At 42.4% G+C, this 20,103-nt stretch overlaps 1 protein-coding gene across 1 annotated transcript in view; it reads left to right on the top strand.

Annotated features, from left to right (window-relative positions):
- LOC311228272 (clavesin-2-like) overlaps positions 1 to 20,103 on the top strand; it is a gene marked incomplete at both ends in the record, with an annotated part of 76,922 nt that overhangs the window by 19,804 nt on the left and 37,015 nt on the right. Inside the window, 3 exon segments of the mRNA XM_084314180.1 lie at positions 584 to 593; positions 596 to 676; positions 679 to 710. Of these exon segments, the coding sequence (XP_084170306.1) occupies positions 584 to 593; positions 596 to 676; positions 679 to 710 (123 nt within the window).

The raw sequence follows: 20,103 nt of genomic DNA on the forward strand, positions 1-20,103 counted from the left end.
TCTCACCCTCTCTCTCTCTCTCTTCTCCTCTCTCTCTCTCTCTCTCTCTCTCTCTCTCTCTCTCTCTCTCTCTCTCTCTCTCTCTCTCTCTCTCTCTCTCTTTCTCTCTCTTCTCTCTCTTCTTTCTCTCTCTTCTCTCTTCTCTCTATTAAGTTATATTTAATGAGATTTATTGGCATGACATGTATGTACACACAGCCTATGATGAAGATACAGCGTTGAAATGTCATATCAATTATTATTATTATTGTTCCCTCCTTGAACTTTCCAATGAAATTCTTAATTTTGGTGGTGTTACCCTTTAAATATAACACAAAGAGACACAAAAGGTACATCTCCACATTCTCCACATTGACTCTCTCTCTCTTTCTCTCTCTCTCTCTCTCTCTCTCTCTCTCTCTCTCTCTCTCTCTCTCTCTCTCTCTCTCTCTCTCTCTCTCTCTCTTCTCTCTCTCTCTCTCTCTCTCTCTCTCTCTCTCTCTCTCTCTCTCTCTCTCTCTCTCTCTCTCTCTCTCTCTCTCTCTCTCCCTCTATCCCAGGTATACCTTTGTGGACATCCTCGGGCTATCCTGCTGTCCTGGAGTCCATGATCGAGACCCAGAGCTCCAAGTCAACGGCTTCATCCTAACCATCGACTGGAGCAACTTCACATTCAAACAGGCGTCCAAACTGACCCCAGCATGTTGCGACTGGCCATCGAGGGCCTCCAGGTAATGAACTGACCCCCAGCACACTAAGATAATAATAATAATAATAAACTCGACTTTTTGAAGAAGTCTTTATTCATCATGCAGTGACACACACATGCGATGGGCGGCACACACAGGACACACATGCAATTTCTTTTGGGTCGCCGATGAAATTGAGTCTCTGCGCTGACCCATCCCGTCGTCCTTTCTCCCAAGGGCAGCAGGGAGCAGATACGGGCTGCGGCGTGGGGCCGCGCCCCGGGGACCAATCCAAGTGCTCCTGTCCGTCTTTGTCAGGGACACGACAGTGTTAGCGATCTGTTGTGCATGTTTTTCCATTGGTTTATCCTATCGGGAGGGGAAATCCTTGCGAGCACGGGGAGAACATGCAAACTCCACACAGAAAGGCCCGGGAGATACCCCACCTGGGTGAGACTGGCCTCCAGTAACAACTCATACTGTAGGGTTTTCTTAGGTGCTTGCAAAACAAGCTCCTCTCGAAGTACCCTGCTGTGTGTTTTTCTGTCTGGCTGTCGGTTATTTGTGAACAATATGTTAACAAAAGTATCCCTCTTCCAAGGGATACATTCAGTAAAGTGTGCAAAGGAGCAGTGCACCCCCACTTATTTCAAATGATCATTCAATTCTCACTGTCTACACTCTATAATCACAGTCTGACCATAGATGTCCTTATTCTATAATCACAGTCAGACAGTAGGCGTCTATATTCTTTAATCACAGTAAAACGGTAGCTGTTTACATTCTATAATCACAGTCAAACAGTAGCTGTTTACATTCTATAATCCCAGTCAAACAGTAGCTTGTTTACATTCTATAATCACAGTCAAACAGTAGCTGTTTACATTCGATAATCACAGTCAAACAGTAGCTGTTTACATTCTATAATCACAGTCAAACAGTAGCTGTTTACATTCTATAATCACAGTCAAACAGTAGCTTGTTTACATTCTATAATCCCAGTCAAACAGTAGCTTGTTTACATTCTATAATCCCAGTCAAACAGTAGCTGTTTACATTCTATAATCACAGTCAAACAATAGCTGTTTACATTCGATAATCACAGTCAAACAGTAGCTGTTTACATTCTATAATCACAGTCAAACAGTAGCTGTTTACACTCTATAATCACAGTCAAACAGTAGCTGTTTACATTCTATAATCACAGTCAAACAGTAGCTGTTTACACACTATAATCACAGTCAAACAGTAGCTACACTCTCTATACTCCATAATCACAGTCAGACAGTAGGTGTACACACTGCAATCACAGTCAGACTGTAGGTGTACATTCTACCGTATAATCACAGTAAGACAGTGTGTTTCTACACTCTATAATCACAGTCAGACAGCAGGTGTACACTCTATAATCACAGTCAGACAGCAGGTGTACACTCTATAATCACAGTCAGACAGTGTGTTTCTACACTCTATAATCATGGTCAGACAGTAGGTCTCTATACACTCTGTCTCTACATGACAGAACCAATGGATTAATCATTTTTATTTGTTATCCATTTTTCAGTCTGCACAGAGTAAATACAGGCAGGACATGGAGGAGATGGTAATGTGACGCGGTGGCAGCAAATTTGTACTGAATAATTGATGGCAGTTATTAGTCGCTAACACTCAGAGCTCTGGTCCTGTGGCTGTTTGCTTTCTTGTCATTTAGGTGAAAAACTAAAGAAAACACAAAGGGATCATTCCACAGCAGCTAATTTTACTTAAAGGCCACATATTTGAGTCCTTTTCAACAAGTTCATATTGGTATTTGAAGTTCCCTAAACATGTATTTAAAGTTTATGCATTCTAACAGCCTCTATACCTGTTCTCAATGGGCTGTTTCTGCGCCTGTAACAAGCAAGCTGCTTTTATCACACAAATATGATCATTATCGTACATCTACTGTAGCAGTAGCGTGCAAGCCTGTACGTCAAACGAAATTCAAAACCAACTTTCAGACTAGACGTCGCAGATCAAATATGACTTAAGATCCAGCAATAGTATAGCAAGCATGCCATTAAAATGTTGTCAGAAACATATTTTAAGTTCAACTTTAGGTTGAAAAGAGAAGATTTATCTTCACACTGCAATTCTGAATGGCTTTTTTCAGGAGGGAGGGTTGTTGTCACAGCTGAACTGCAGAAAAAACACAATGCACATATTTAAAATGTCAACAGTTCATAGATGTTGGACAACAAGTCAGCAGGAAGGGTACAACTCTGGCAACTAAGAGTAAGTAACGTTGTTTGTCAAACAGTGTTGAACTCGAGTGCTACAGACTTGAGTGCATAGTAGTATAGACATTATATTAGTGTAGTAGGTAGTATAGGCAAGGTAGATTCCTTAGTAGCAAAGTCCATAATAGTCAGTACGAACGTATACATGCATACTGTATATTCATAAAAAAAACATGTCCTTTGCGACAGTATAAAAGAAAGGAAAATCATTTTCAACCATGATGATTGTATTACAGGAAACAAGCATCCAACAATCCATGTTCAAAGTGGACAACACACAGGGCAGAGGACATGGTGGTGTGTGTGTGTGTGTGTGTGTGTGTGTGTGTGTGTGTGTGTGTGTGTGTGTGTGTGTGTGTGTGTGTGTGTGTGTGTGTGTGTGTGTGTGTGTGTGTGTGTGTGTGTGTGTGTGTGTGTGTGTGTGTGTGTGTGTGTGTGTGTGTGTGTGTGTGTGTGTGTGTGTGTGTCGTGCGTGCGTGCGTGCGTGTGTGTGTGCTGCTCAGGAAGCAGATGTGAGCCGTCTAGTTAGAGCTTTGTGTCACCATGTGACCACATGTACTCACGCTGACGAGCAGGCTGCTCCCTGTCTCTGACTGCTAGCAGAGTGAACAGCTCTATAGATCCAAACGCATGTAGAAGCTGTAGAAACCATAAAAGACATTGGTTTCTCCCCTCTCCTTCACATTGGTTTCTCTCCTTCACATTGGTTTCTCTCCTTCACATTGGTTTCTCTCCTTCACATTGGTTTCTCTCCTCCACATTGGTTTCTCTCCTCCACATTGGTTTCTCTCCTCCACATTGGCTTCTCTCCTCCACATTGGTTTCTCTGCTCCACATTGGTTTCTCTCCTCCACATTGGCTTCTCTCCTCCACATTGGTTTCTCTGCTCCACATTGGTTTCTTTCCTCTCCTCCACATTGGTTTATCTCCTCCACATTGGTTTCTCTCCTCTCCTCCACATTGGTTTCTCTCCTCCACATTGGTTTCTCTCCTCTCCTCCACATTGGTATCTCTCCTCCACTTTGGCTTCTCTCCTCCACATTGGTTTCTCTCCTCCACATTGGTTTCTCTCCTCCACATTGGTTTCTCTCCTCATTGGTTTCTCTCCTCCACATTGGTTTCTCTCCTCCACATTGGCTTCTCTCCTCCACATTGGCTTCTCTCCTCTCCTTCACATTGGCTTCTCTCCTCCACATTGGCTTCTCTCCTCCATATTGGTTTCTCTCCTCCACATTGGCTTCTCTCCTCTCCTCCACATTGGTTTCTCTCCTCCACATTGGTTTCTCTCCTCCACATTGGTTTCTCTCCACTCCTCCACATTGGTTTCTCTCCTCCACATTGGTTTCTCTCCTCCACATTGGTTTCTCTCCTCTCCTCCACATTGGTTTCTCTCCTCCACATTGGTTTCTCTCCTCTCCTCCACATTGGTTTCTCTCCTCCACATTGGTTTCTCTCCTCTCCTCCACATTGGTTTCTCTCCTCCACTTTGGCTTCTCTCCTCCACATTGGTTTCTCTCCTCCACATTGGTTTCTCTCCTCATTGGTTTCTCTCCTCCACATTGGTTTCTCTCCTCCACATTGGTTTCTCTCCTCCACATTGGTTTATCTCCTCCACATTGGTTTCTCTCCTCCACATTGGCTTCTCTCCTCCACATTGGTTTCTCTCCTCCACATTGGTTTATCTCCTCCACATTGGCTTCTCTCCTCCACATTGGTTTCTCTGCTCCACATTGGTTTCTCTCCTCCACATTGGCTTCTCTCCTCCACATTGGTTTCTCTGCTCCACATTGGTTTCTTTCCTCTCCTCCACATTGGTTTATCTCCTCCACATTGGTTTCTCTCCTCTCCTCCACATTGGTTTCTCTCCTCCACATTGGTTTCTCTCCTCTCCTCCACATTGGTATCTCTCCTCCACTTTGGCTTCTCTCCTCCACATTGGTTTCTCTCCTCCACATTGGTTTCTCTCCTCCACATTGGTTTCTCTCCTCATTGGTTTCTCTCCTCCACATTGGTTTCTCTCCTCCACATTGGCTTCTCTCCTCCACATTGGCTTCTCTCCTCTCCTTCACATTGGCTTCTCTCCTCCACATTGGCTTCTCTCCTCCATATTGGTTTCTCTCCTCCACATTGGCTTCTCTCCTCTCCTCCACATTGGTTTCTCTCCTCCACATTGGTTTCTCTCCTCCACATTGGTTTCTCTCCACTCCTCCACATTGGTTTCTCTCCTCCACATTGGTTTCTCTCCTCCACATTGGTTTCTCTCCTCTCCTCCACATTGGTTTCTCTCCTCCACATTGGTTTCTCTCCTCTCCTCCACATTGGTTTCTCTCCTCCACATTGGTTTCTCTCCTCTCCTCCACATTGGTTTCTCTCCTCCACTTTGGCTTCTCTCCTCCACATTGGTTTCTCTCCTCCACATTGGTTTCTCTCCTCATTGGTTTCTCTCCTCCACATTGGTTTCTCTCCTCCACATTGGTTTCTCTCCTCCACATTGGTTTATCTCCTCCACATTGGTTTCTCTCCTCCACATTGGCTTCTCTCCTCCACATTGGTTTCTCTCCTCCACATTGGTTTCTCTCCTCCACATTGGTTTCTCTCCTCCACATTGGTTTCTCCCCTCCACATTGGTTTCTCTCCTCCACATTGGTTTCTCTCCTCCACATTGGTTTCTCTCCTCCACATTGGCTTCTCTCCTCCACATTGGTTTCTCTCCACTCCTCCACATTGGTTTCTCTCCTCCACATTGGTTTATCTCCTCCACATTGGTTTCTCTCCTCTCCTCCACATTGGTTTCTCTCCTCCACATTGGTTTATCTCCTCCACATTGGTTTCTCTCCTCTCCTCCACATTGGTTTCTCTCCTCCACATTGGTTTCTCTCCTCCACATTGGTTTCTCTCCACTCCTCCACATTGGTTTCTCTCCTCCACATTGGTTTCTCTCCTCCACATTGGTTTCTCTCCACTCCTCCACATTGGTTTCTCTACTCCACATTGGTTTCTCTCCTCCACATTGGTTTCTCTCCTCTCCTCCACATTGGTTTCTCTCCTCCACATTGGCTTCTCTCCTCCACATTGGTTTATCTCCTCCACATTGGTTTCTCCCCTCCACATTGGTTTCTCTCCTCCACATTGGTTTCTCCCCTCCACATTGGTTTCTCTCCTCCACATTGGTTTCTCTCCTCCACATTGGTTTCTCTCCTCCACATTGGTTTCTCTCCTCCACATTGGCTTCTCTCCTCCACATTGGTTACTTTCTCCCCTCCACATTGGTGGTTTTTTCCTATTGGTAGGATTTCTTAGTGCAGTGGTTCTCAAACTGTGGTACTTGGTGGTACTGCTGGTACCAAATTTCTTTTTTTGCAGTCAGGTCACTGAACTTAGAAGCAGGCCAGGCCAGTGTTTCTGGTTGCGGCAGCGCGATAGTTAGATAATCTAAGTGGGGAACAACCAGGAGACCACTGTGACAGAGAGTAATGCAGTCTAAACAGTCATAAATCTTTAATTCAACTTCAGCCCTGATCATAACCATTTATGTCAGATAAAAAATGAAATACTCCCACATTTCTGAAAAGAGTTGGTGTTAAATCTGACATTACAAAAAATCCATCAAAATATGTGTTGCTGCTAATCATTGACACATGCATAGCCTGTAATAATCCCCCCCAGAAAAAATTACTTTGCATTTGATATATTGTAAATATTTAACTTTTTGTGTGTTTTTTTTTAACAATAATTTGTGATGCCATCACACAAACTGGCATTTAAAGGGTAAACATTCAAAAATGTATTGAATATGTGTTTTCTTTTCGTTTTTACAATAATTTGTGATGCCCATCACAAACACTGGCATTTAAAGGGTAAAAATTCAAAAATTCCTGCACCAGAATGCAGGAAATTAAGTTTTTGTAACAAAATAATTGTGTGTGTGTGTGTGTGTGTGTGTGTGTGTGTGAGTGTGTGTGTGTGTGTGTGTGTGTGTGTGTGTGTGTGTGTGTGTGTGTGTGTGTGTGTGTGTGTGTGTGTGTGTGTGTGTGTGTGTGAGAGAGAATGACGGACAATTGCTTGCTGTGTGTGAGAGAGAGAGAGAGAGAGAGATAGAGAGAGAGTTAAGTACATTTGCTGAAATACAGTTGTTCTTAATTTTCTCACTTGCTATGTGAGAATGTTAGTTATTATGTTCTCAATGCCCCTTGCATTGTATGAGTTGTGTGGAAGCGTTTGCTAGTTCTAGTGCTATCCCTTTGTACATTGTGGCTGTGTCTGACAAAAGTTAACAATAAATAATGGTATTAGGAATACATTTGCCTCCTGCGTGAACTGTGCATAGCTGAATAGACTGTATTTTAATGCCGGTCATATGGTGGTACTTGGAGAGCCAGCTACGTTCTCAGGTGGTACTTGGTGTAAAAAGTTTGAGAACCACTGTCTTAGTGAGTTTTTCCTTACCTTCGCGTGGGGTATGTCTGGGAGTGTTGCATTCATTTATTTATTTTACATTTGATTTTGGACTTCATGGTGTTTTTGTTTTGTTCTTGATTTATTGTGATGTCTCTTCTTGACTTGTTTAAAGAAGACGTGTCTGGCCCATGGGGACATTAACATGTGTTGTCGGGCCTTACAAATACATTTGATTTGATTTGATTTGATTTGATTTGACATGCATGCTAGCTACATACCCCCGCCATTTCCCTTGACCAAACCACTGGCGTTAGGCCAGACAAGGCAAGTGTAGGTATAGCACATTACATACACAGGCAGTTTGAATCAAAAGCAGACATGTTTCGGACAATGTCCTTCATCAGTGGTATGGCTAGCACTGGAAATGCATTCAAGGTGATGGTTAAATACACCTGGCAGGTAAATGACACGGCAGGAAATGACATCACAGCGCAGGTGTGCCTATGCAATATGACTAAATGAATGACCTATCAAATAGAGTCCAATCATAATTTATACATATGTATAGATATATCTATATCTATCATCAATAAATATTTATAAACAATACAATACAAAACGAAACAAAACAAAATGACCAGAAACTTGATAACATATAGCATGCCCTTTAATTTATAGGGCTAATTGAGCCACTTTACTTAATTGAATTAATTAATTTCAAATTATCCATTGGGCATCTTTGTGAATCATGCCTCTAGTTTGGCAACAAACAACATCTTTAATCAGACCAGAAATAACAATGTGGGAGTAAGGAGGTTAAAGGAAACAGGTTAAGACGTTTTCTTCATTCATTCCTTTAGGTTCGATACAATTGAACAGGTGGATATAATAACATTCACGTTGCAGCAGCAGCTTGTGTCTGTCTCCACCTCGCGCTGGCCTGAGTACTAACTCTAGTCCCATATATTTGAGGTCGTTGACGGTATGCTTACACTTAGAGAAATGTCGAGCTACCGATGACTTGACATCTAAATTCCTCACAGCACATTTGTGTTCACTTATTCTTGATTTAAAGGCTCTCGTTGTTTTGCCCACATAGGAAAAATTACAAGGACATTTTAGCAAATACACCAGATTGGACGAATTACACGTAATCCGTCCTTTGACTGGGATATTTTTCCCCGTTTTTGGATGTGCGGAAAATTTATCTTTCATACCCTGGCACTGAACACAGGATTGGCAGGGAAAATTTCCATCTGGGATGTTGGACATAAAATGAGAAGGTTTCTTTAAGGGCAAATCAGTTTTGACTAGGAGATTAGATAAATTCGCTTGTCTCTTGTAAAAATAGTTAGGCGAATGCTGAAACGCTGTCCCTATGAGAGGGTCGGACTGCAGAATATGCCAATGTTTATTGACAATACTCCGCGTGTCTCTCGTAATAGGGCTGTAAGTAGACACGAAAGATACTTTGTCAGGTTTATCTTCTTTCTTTCTGGGGGTAAACAACGTGGCCCTGTCGATATGCTTGGTTTTATTAAAGGCTTTTAGTGTCAAATCAGCACTATATCCTCTCTCGTGGAAACTGCCACGGAGTACCTTTGCTTGTGCAATAAATGTATCGTCAGTATCACATATTCTCTTATAGCAAAGTATTTGGCTATAAGGAAGACTGTTCTTCAAGGCTGGGGTGTGATAACTATAATAATGCAAGAACGAGTTACGATCCGTCTCCTTTTTAAAAACCTCTGTGTGTAATGAGATGCCATCTGGGGCTTTCTTGATCAAAACATCGAGGAAGGGTAAATTATACATATCAAACTTTAATGTAAACTTTATCGTTCTTCTACAGGAGTTCAGGTACTCAAGGAAGGCAAAAAGTTCGGATGATGAACCAGACCAAATAAAAAACAGATCGTCAATATAGCGCATATACGATTTGACACATTTCTCAAACGGGTTATTATTATAGATATGATCCACTTCATATTTGGACATATAAAGATTGGCTAGGTTCACAGCGGCTGGAGAGCCCATGCTGAGGCCTCTGTTTTGTAAATAGTATTTATCTTGGAATCTAAAATAATTTCTAGTTAGAACTAGATCGGTTAAATTTATTATAATGTATAATGTATAATGTATAATGTATTATGTATTATAAATGTCATTTTTCAGTCTCTAGCATTGTATTATAGTAATAGGAGTTCGTATCAATGTGTTTTAGGGTCTAAATACCATATTGGCGGATTGCTCAGATTCAGCCCAGCCCCTTTCCTCGTCTAGTAAATCAGGTCATATTTTTTTTGAACGGCCAATACGCGTCATATGGCCGCTGGGTAGCGCACAGTGATGCGATTGGCTCTGTGGTTGGAGCTAATGCCCGCCCCCATTCTACCTAGACTGACTGTACACAGCGAAACCATTTCCTTATACTCGAGAGGGAGAGAAAGGAAGAGAGAGGGAGAGAAAGGAAGAGAGAGGGAGAGAGATAGAGAGCACTTGGGGGGGGGGGGGGGGGGGGGGACCTGCAGCGCGCCACACACGCAAACGGGAGATTGAAAAAAAGAAAAAAAAAACACAAGCTGCCGGCGGAGGGAGAGAAAGGAAGAGAGAGGGAGAGAGATAGAGAGCACTTGGGGGGGGGGGGGGGGGCCCTGCAGCGCGCCACACACGCAAACGGGAGATTGAAAGAAAGAAAAAAAAAACCACAAGCTGCCGGCGGAGGGAGAGAAAGGAAGAGAGAGGGAGAGAGATAGAGTGCACTTGGGGGGGGGGGGGACCTGCAGCGTGCCACACACGCAAACGGGAGATTGAAAGAAAGAAAAAAAAAACCACAAGCTGCCGGCGGACTGTCTTTTTTTTCTCTCTCTCTCTCTCTCTCCCACCCCCTCCCTCTCTCGCTCTCTCTCTCTCTCTCTCTCTCTCTCTCTCCCCCCCCTCCCTCCCTCCCTCCCTCTACCAGTGCAGACTGTGTGGCACTGTCACTCAAAGTGCTTATGGGCGGAGCCAGGCCATAACAGCCTGATTTCTTGAGGCTGAAAAATGATGGTTTTGAGTACTTGATTAGAAATATAAAACAATGCATTTTTTTGAAAAAAAACTTACAAATGTCTTCAATAGACTAACAGGAATTGTGTAAAGTTGCCCAAATAGTGCTAGGAATAGCAATACATAGCCCCTTTAAACTAACCAGCGCTTCTGTAGGGGGGAGTAATACTTCCCTCGAGTTTAAATAAAAACTCAGCACGTCCAGCGCATCTGCATGTGGAATGCTGGGGTAAAGGCTGACTACATCTATGGTAACTAGTAAGTCTGTAGGACTAATGTTGTAGGATGAGAGCCTGTTCAAAAAAGTTGTAGTATCCTTCAAGTAACCACGCTGAGAAGAGGCCAAATCCTTAATATGCGCATCAATGAACTGAGAGATTTTTTCTGTGGCAGAGCCAATACCGGAAACAATAGGTCTACCAGGAGGGTTAATCATATCCTTATGGATTTTAGGTAAAGTGTAAATAATAGGAGTAACCGGGTACTCTACGAACATAAACTTAAATTCATTTTCTGTAATTGCCTCAGACAATCTCAGGCTTTTAAGGACCGGCTGTGAGTGCTGGTCCGGCTACCCTGCTTTGATATACTGAACTTTATGGGATCACAGCACCCAGTGTGAGAACTTGTGAGCGCGGTCTAACTTGACTATATACACAGGCAGTTCAAAGTGCTTTACATGAGATAGATAGCAAGTGTGAATTTGCGATACCTGCGACCACACATGTGTTATAGGCCACTCCCATTACCATACACACACACACACACACACACACACACACACACACACACACACACACACACACACACACACACACACACACACACACACACACACACACACACACACACACACACACACACACACACACACACACACACACACACACATCCTAACTAGGCAGCCACAGTCTGGCACACGGCAACTAACTCCAGTTATACAAACCTTTATGTGATTGTTGTACTGTAGATGAGAACTATTATTGCATAATACTATTGCATTATTCTCTGTCTATTCTATTTTACTCTGTATATTCTATTTTAAAATGGCCATAGAACTGTCAGACACCATTATTTATTTATTAAGAGCTAAGTACTGTTCTGGGCTTTCTTATTATTTATTGTGCCTAAAAATGTAGACATACTTATTGTTGTTGTTCTGTAAAGTAATTCAGAACTGTTCTGTAAAGTAATTCAGAACTGTTCTGTAAAGTAATTCAGAACTGTAATTGTTCTATAATGTACCTTAGAGTGGGGGAAAAGTGGAATATACGACAGCCATCTAAAATACTGCTGTGCTGAAGCACTTTGTGATTGTCTATTATATGCTTATTTTATGTCTGCACTTAACTCTTCCAGAGCTATTTTATATTTAGGAAATCCCTGAACATGATATTGCATTGGCTTGTGATAGATTATTAGTTACTGGGTATTTCAAAGTACCTCATATTTGGTGCCATTTTAAAGCTAACAACTAGGGCTTTCCAATGATATAAAATAAGTGTATGATTATCATCATAATTTTTATTATTATGGTTCATATGTAGTTGCACTTGAACTTGTTGAAATTAAACTTGGAAGATAAAAATGTATTAAATTAAACTTTCCTTGCTTAAATCAGATTTATGTATATTGAATGGAATGTAGACAATCTTGTTGGCAATATAGAACAGCTGACAGATTAGAAATAGCATCTATTGTTCAAAAGTTATTAATTCATTAATTAAACTAGATTTGATAAAAAAAATTATAAATTTTTTGTACATATTGTGATGATAATTATAAAACGTTCATGTGTGTGTTAAAATTTTTCTTCAAACTTACCCCATTATCTTCATAGAGCCATGTCTTCCTTCTAGAACCTCTCCCTTCTAGAAGGTTTTATCTGCGCTAGCATGGGAGCTAGTTCCAGCATCTAGACACTGCCGTCAATTCTAGGTTGATAAAATGAGATATGTTACATATAGGAATATGACCCACTAATGAATACACTAAATACAGCAATGTGGCTTATTTGAAAACACTGCATTTGCGAAATAAATACGACAACTGTGTTGCCGTTAGCCTGCAGCTAGCCTGCAGCTAGCGCTGATGTTAGCCAACTCACAGGTAACTCTACCTGGGGGGAAATTGCTAGTCGCACACGGTACATTTCAAAACAAGATTTTTGATGGAAAATATGACCAGAATCTCTGGAAAAACATCTCACAAACACTATAGACGGTCATACAAGTTAACGAATGCTATAAGAAGTCCAACAGATTAGTATAAACAGTACTTACACTGTGGTTTAGAAATCTACAGGAGAGCTGGGCCCCATTCCCCGTACCTGGATAAGTGAGTTAGCCGGATAATTTTCGGTCTAGCCTGACTTAAGCCGGACCTTCCCATTCCCAGACGCTCGATTGTCTAAATCACCATGACAACAGATCAAAAAGTTTGAGCCTGGTCGGGAGCAGGGTTAACTTCAGTTAGCCGGATGAACCATGGCCACGCCCCCGCAAAGAAATGACAGCTCGCTTCCTGAAATGATTCTCACACTCTAGGATCTGCATTATACCATTCTGAATTACGTTTTTGTGCTCCATTCTTCCAGAGGGGGCTTTTGAAATGTAAAATATACCCAAAATGCTGATACTAAATTCACTTTGTCCTAAATAATGCACGTTATATATACCGTGGCGCTCGCTAGGTGCGATGTACACATTATGTGGTTATTTTAACAACGCGCAGCATTGCAAATGTGAATCCCGCGGGGATATCCTTAATGATTGAAACCTATCGCTTGTTTGGCTCTGATTCCTTTCATATTCTCCGCTGTGGATGAGGAGCGAGGAAGGAGAGGAGCGCCTGGATTTTGTTTCATTCAAGCATAAATTGAAACGTTATGCGTGGATTGTGGCCACACCCTCGCAAATAATGGCATGTCCCTTCCTCAGAGATCCGATTGACGAAGAAGCAATCATAGTCCGATTAGCATTTCATAGAGAGAGAGTGCTTAGGGATCGCCAAGATCCGTTAGCTCATACTAATGAGTTCCTGTACGAGCGCTATAGATTTAGCAGACAAGGAATCATTTTCCTCCAAGACCTTCTCGGGCCATACCTTGTTAATCAAACACGCCGCAGCAGAGCGTTGAGTGTCACCCAGACCCTCTGCATTGCCTTGCGTTTCTTTGCCAGTGGTACCTTTCTGTACACCGTAGGCGATGCGAAGAACATCAGCAAAGCCGCTGCATGCCGTGCTGTTCGCAAAGTATATTTGGCCTTGAAGACGTTCATGGATGACTACATTACATTCCCTGGCCGTGTCCAAGTGAATGTAATCAAAGAGGGCTTCTATGGAATTGCGGGTAATTGAGTTATTCAATATTCCACCATTTAATTAAAGTGCATTTATATATCACTATTCCTTACGGAGCTCATTATTATTATGCAGAGTTTCCAAATGTCATTGGCGCAGTGGACTGCACGCACATCAAACTCAAAGCACCCTCTGGCCCAAACGAGGGTGATTTTGTGAATCGAAAAGGCTTTCACAGCATTAATGTGCAGGTAGGCCAACTTATGACAATTCCCCTCAAATTACATTGCTATAAAAACAATCATATTTGTTTTAACATAGGGGTCATCATGGACCTTGCAATTGCCTGCTGTATGGCTACCCATGTACTGTACAATAACCATGACTTGACCGCAATTCATCTTAGATGATCTGTGACTCCACCTGCCTCATCACCAATGTTGAGGCCAAGTGGCCGGGAAATTAATGTGTGGTGGTCAGATGGCAACTGAACTCAGACCTCCCCTCACAATGTGAGGGTATTAAGTGATAACTCACCTCCCCATCCCCAGCAGAGTGAGAGGGGCCTGCAGGCTCCGGCCGTGGTTCAGTACCTGCCTAAAGGAATGCATTGATTTAGTCCAAATACCACTCACAGGATAGGAGTATTAGTTTCCACAACTTGTTTTTACCACATCACCCGAACACGCAGTCAAAGTGTCCTCGTCATCGTCTGGACTGTTAGTGAATTAGGAATTATTAGGAACTTTGGAGAATTGTCTTTGGTTTTTTAAAAGACACACACAATGAACATGTATGAATTGATGGTTTTATTTCGGTCTTTTACAAAGCAAAGCAATGTAGTAGAACCTTTTATAAAAGAAAGAAAATGACCGAAAACGTGTAGGCTGAAGCAGAGGCTTATAATTGCTATATACCCTTTTTACATTACATTATTTACCAAAAACACCGACATAATTCAGTAGATAATATTGCAATGGTTTGGGATATTTTTCAATAATCTTCTGATTATTGATTTTTTGATTGCTAAAATAGAACCATTACACAATGATGCAGCAATATCAACTTACATCAGTGGTCTCCTCTCCGACCAACATGGGTGGTGGCTGCAGCACGGTCATGGAAGGTCCAGACACTGCAAAATGTGACGATGGTTAACTAAATGAATAATTATGAAAGAAACTCATAGAATGAAGTGCACCTATACCTTTGAGATAAGGGCTCCTTGTATCACTCCCAACCTCTCCGGAGGAGCTGCCCCCAGCTACACCCTCCATGATGGGTCTTCCCCTGTTGTGCTGGAGGGCCAGCTCCTCCGCAGGAGTGAAGTCAGGAGTCTTCGGTCCTCCCCCCGTCTTGGCCATGTCGGCCCTCTTTTTGTTTGCTGGAATATGAAGGATCATACGACATTGACAAGCTGTTCAATACAATACCATGGCACAAATTGTATTCATTCACTCACTCACCATTCTGGATGATGTTCTTGTGCTTCGTCTTTACTTGCTCCCATGTCCTTTTGGACTCTGGGTTGTTTCTATACATGGGGGTTGAAAGCACTCATAATTATATGACAGTGTTAGTAGTACACCATAGCATATCATTATTGTAGGAAATGATTAAGGTGGACTCATGAATAATGTAAGAATAGAGAGGATCACACGCAATTTCATTTCACTGCTTCAATGTATTGAATGTCTGACCTAATACATATCCTCATATACGTATCTATTAATCCATATCAATTATATGAATACGCTTTGGGCTTTTGTATCTACTTATTCTGAAAGTTGTGATAATGAATAATATACATTTGCCCAACACTTACGCATTTAACTTGTCGGCAATGTGTTGCCACGCACGCTGCCTTGCCCTCGCAGCGGTGGCAGTGTTGGACTTCAACATTATTATACTTTTGTATTCCTCAAAGGTTCTCATGAGCATTTCCTGCTCCGCGGGGTGGACGAAATTTGCTTGTGATTTTGACATTTTCGCTCTGACATCTGCATTTCTGCAATCGACCTCTGATGCCTTTTAAGGTGACGCGGCCGCGCGCAATTATCCAGAGTAGTCAAGTCTGGTTTGAGTTAACGAGAGTCAATCGGCCTTCGAGGAACATGAATAGCCTGGCTTCAATCATCTCGTTAACTGAATCTGGATAATGGGACTCTTGATCGACTTAGTTGAACCAGGTACGGGGAATAGGGCCCAGGTTTTCACGGTAAGAATTCATTCTGCGACCGCTCGGTCTGGGGGAAAGTTTGGAAAAACTCGAGCTGCGTTCGACGGAGGTTTTTATAGACTTCTGGAAAGAGCTGCGGAGTGATACTTGCTGTGTGTGTGGGGGCCGGTGTTCCTAATATGGTCACAAAAAAGGTGTCCCTCCGCTAGGCCTGCCACGATAACAAATTTTGCTGGGCGATTAATTGCCCCTGAAAATATCGCGATAAGCGATATTATTGCGACCGGTTAGAGAATTTTTTTTTTAGAAATTTATTTCCCAAAACTTTTATTTTGAAGCCCACCGCTCCGTCTTTTCCGGTGTTTTAGACTTTTATTTTGAAGCCCACCGACCGGACCGGAAGTATTGTTGTTATTATCCTAGCTTGCTGATGCTGCTGGTGGACTGGGGCCAGCTAACGTTAGCTTGCTGATGCTACTACTACTTCGACATGCTGCTAATGGGCTGGGGCCAGCTAACGTTAGCTTGCTGATGCTGCTGGTAGATCGACATGCTGCTAGTGGACTGGGGCCAGCTAACGTTAGCTTGCTGATGCTGCTGGTAGATCGACATGCTGCTAGTGGACTGGGGCCAGCTAACGTTAGCTTGCTGATGCTACTAGTAGATCGACATGAGCTAATGATAAAACAAATGTTGAGATTGTTGGTGAACAACTAACTTTAAGTTAGTTTTAACGTTAGCTACTAACGTTAAAACGCTAACGTTACACTACAAATAACGCTACTTGGTTAAAAGGAGCAACACTATTGAGAAATGTAGTTAAGCTATGTGGTGTTGCCCCACGGAGCTCCTGTGCTGTGCTCTCTGCTCTGTAGTAAAGCCAGCGGCCCGCCTCCCAACACGGACAGTGACTGACAAGGGGCACTGGTTCCGCCTCATTAAAACAAACGCGCAAATAGCAATTAATCGCGCCCGTCAAAATCATTGCATTAATTTTAATTATCGCGGCAATTAATCGATTTATTGCTTATCGCGGCAGGCCTACCCTCCGCCAAAAAATGAGAAAATAGTGCCGAAAAGAAAAGACAGCGCGCTATTGTACGGGGGCGTCGGGTAAGACCTGGTATGCATTGCTCTTGATCTGCCAATTCTGTGCTCATTTTATGCCTGTCTTTCTTTTTTTACTGCTGTGAAGCACTTTGAACTGCAATTTTTGTATTGTATCTGTTGGTCGTTCAGTTGGTCTCTCTGTTGGTCTGTTGGTCTGTTGGTCTCTCAGTTGGTCTCTCAGTTGGTCTCTCTGTTGGTCTGTTGGTCTGTTGGTATCTCAGTTGGTCTCTCAGTTGGTCTCTCTGTTGGTCTGTTGGTCTGTTGGTCTTTCAGTTGTTCTCTATGTTGGTCTCTCTGTTGGTCTCTCTGTTGGTCTCTCAGTTGGTCTCTCTGTTGGTATCTCTGTTGGTCGCTCTGTTCTCTCTGTTGGTCTCTCTGTTGGTCTCTCAGTTGGTCTCTCAGTTGGTCTCTGTTGGTCTCTCTGTTGGTCTCTCTGTTGTTCTCTCAGTTGGTCTCTCTGTTGTTCTCTCAGTTGGTCTCTCTGTTGTTCTCTCAGTTGGTCTCTCTGTTGTTCTCTCAGTTGGTCTCTCTGTTGGTCTCTCTGTTGTTCTCTCAGTTGTTCTCTCAGTTGTTCTCTATGTTGGTCTCTCTGTTGGTCTCTCTGTTGGTCTCTCAGTTGGTCTCTCAGTTGGTCTCTCTGTTGTTCTCTCAGTTGGTCTCTCTGTTTGTCTCTCTGTTGTTCTCTCAGTTGGTCTCTCAGTTGGTCTCTCTGTTGTTCTCTCAGTTGGTCTCTCTGTTTGTCTCTCTGTTGTTCTCTCAGTTGGTCTCTCAGTTGGTCTCTCTGTTGGTCTCTCTGTTGTTCTCTCTGTTGGTCTATCTGTTGGTCTCTCTGTTGTTCGCTCTGTTGGTCTCTCTGTTGGTCTCTCTGTTGGTCTCTCTGTTGGTCTGTTGGTCTCTCAGTTGGTCTCTCAGTTGGTCTCTCTGTTGTTCTCTCTGTTGGTCTCTCTGTTGGTCTCTCTGTTGGTCTCTCTGTTGTTCTTTCAGTTGGTCTCTCTGTTGGTCTCTCTGTTGTTCTCTCAGTTGGTCTCTCAGTTGGTCTCTCTGTTGGTCTCTCAGTTGGTTTCTCAGTTGGTATCTCTGTTGGTCTCTCTGTTGTTCTCTCTGTTGGTCTCTCTGTTGGTCTCTCTGTTGTTCTCTCAGTTGGTCTCTCTGTTGGTCTCTGTTGTTCTCTCAGTTGGTCTCTCTGTTGGTCTCTCTGTTGGTCTCTCTGTTGGTCTCTCTGTTGTTATCTCTGTTGGTCTCTCTGCTGGTCTCTCTGTTGGTCTCTCTGTTGTTATCTATGTTGGTCTCTCTGTTGGTCTCTCTGTTGTTCTCTCTGTTGGTCTCTCTGTTGGTCTCTCTGCTGTTCTCTCTGCTGTTCTCTCTGCTGGTCGATCTGTTGGTCGATCTGTTGGTCGATCTGCTGGTCTCTCTGTTGGTCTCTCTGTTGGTCTCTCTGTTGGTCGATCTGTTGGCTGCTCCGTCGATCAGCAGCTCTATAGATCAATTGGTTGGTCGGTCCACAAAGATTTTCTCTCCCTCTAGCGGTTTCGCTCTAGGAGGCTGAAATTGGTCATGGAGGTCAAGTGTGTGTGTATGTGTGTGTGTGTGTTGCTGTGTGTGTGTGTTGCTCTGTCTCAGCTATTATTGGCAGCTTAGCCGCGTGGAGAAGGAGGTGCTATGTGTACCCTTAAGTGTTCAGTGCTGCTTGGCCCCGATATATTTGATTCCCTGTTTATGTAATATTGCGTATTGGAGCTTGTAACCTGAAACCAATGGTTTTGTTGACACAAGATAGTCAGACATGAAACTTACCAACTTGTTCTGTGTCTCCAGATCTCAGGTGCATCGATTCTGAACATGAATGTTAAGGGGAGACCACCCACCTAAAATACAATTTTCCTGATTTTGGGGCAATTTTGAGATTTTTGTATAATGTTGCCCCTTTACATGTCTTCTTTCAAACTAGTGACAAGAAAAGTTAGTTGCTTATTTTGCTTCATTTTGCATGATTACATCCATAAATGTGCACATATTGAATGGGGAAGTGCCTCATTTGCATATAAACATACAATTCGGAAAACTTGCAATATATTTTTTCTTAGTTTATATACACATAACAAACTGGGAAAGTTTCATAGTGATATCTATTCAAATATCTTTTTGCCTATTAGGGGGTATAGTAATCGGTTGTGTTGTTTGTTACTACACTGTTACTACTACTACAGCATTATTATTATTATGTTATTATGTTATTCAGTTATCAGGCATGTGTTTAGGTTGTCTATTACTAATGGTTTGATTGGGTGTTGTGTTTGTAAATAGCGGTTTCAAAAAGAAATGTATGGCATTTTACAATACAGAACTTTGAAGGCGTTTTCCCAAAGGGTAGACATGTACCATTTCCCTAGCATCTACACACACCAAACTTTCCACCTTTATTCATATCTATATCTTGCTTCTTTGTGCCAAAGGGTTTGTTGATAGGTCATACATAGCCTGATTTACAAACATACAAAACATTAACGGCATTTTTCTCAAAACGAGATTTTATGAGTTTGTATTACACATACAAAAAAATTTAAATTCTAGTACCTCCATACACCAAACTGGCCACGTTTCCTCCTATCCATATACCACAACTTTTTGCTAGAGGATTTTTTCAAAGGATCCAGATTTTTTGAACATTTTATACAAAAAATGTATGCAAAAAATTATTTTTTTTATGACTAGGGGGTCATAAAAGGTCATAAATTCCTGTTCGGGTGGCATATCAAAAAATCTTCTAACAAAAAGTTTGGTAGTTAAAGGGGAACTATCTTATAAGTGGCCTTTTTGAGTGTTTAGCATTGTTTCCTAGCTATGTGAACTTATATTAATATGATCTATGTCTCAAAATTCTCATATTGGCGCATTCTTCCAATTCTCCTCTCACAATATTCACCCTCACTGAACTGAGTCGTTTGAAAATGTGCCTATATGTGATGTCATAAAGACACCGCTGCATGTTAATGTTCAGGCGAAGACGACGCTCCGCAGTGGTTTAGGAGCCCAGGCTCAAAACAGCTCGAGATCTTGAGGTAGAAAAATGCTGTTTTTGAGGACTTGATTAGAAATACAAAACAATGAATAAAAAAAA

This window comes from Notolepis coatsorum (genome assembly GCF_963971535.1).
Source record: "Notolepis coatsorum genome assembly, chromosome: 5".
Classification (NCBI taxonomy): domain Eukaryota; kingdom Metazoa; phylum Chordata; class Actinopteri; order Aulopiformes; family Paralepididae; genus Notolepis; species Notolepis coatsorum.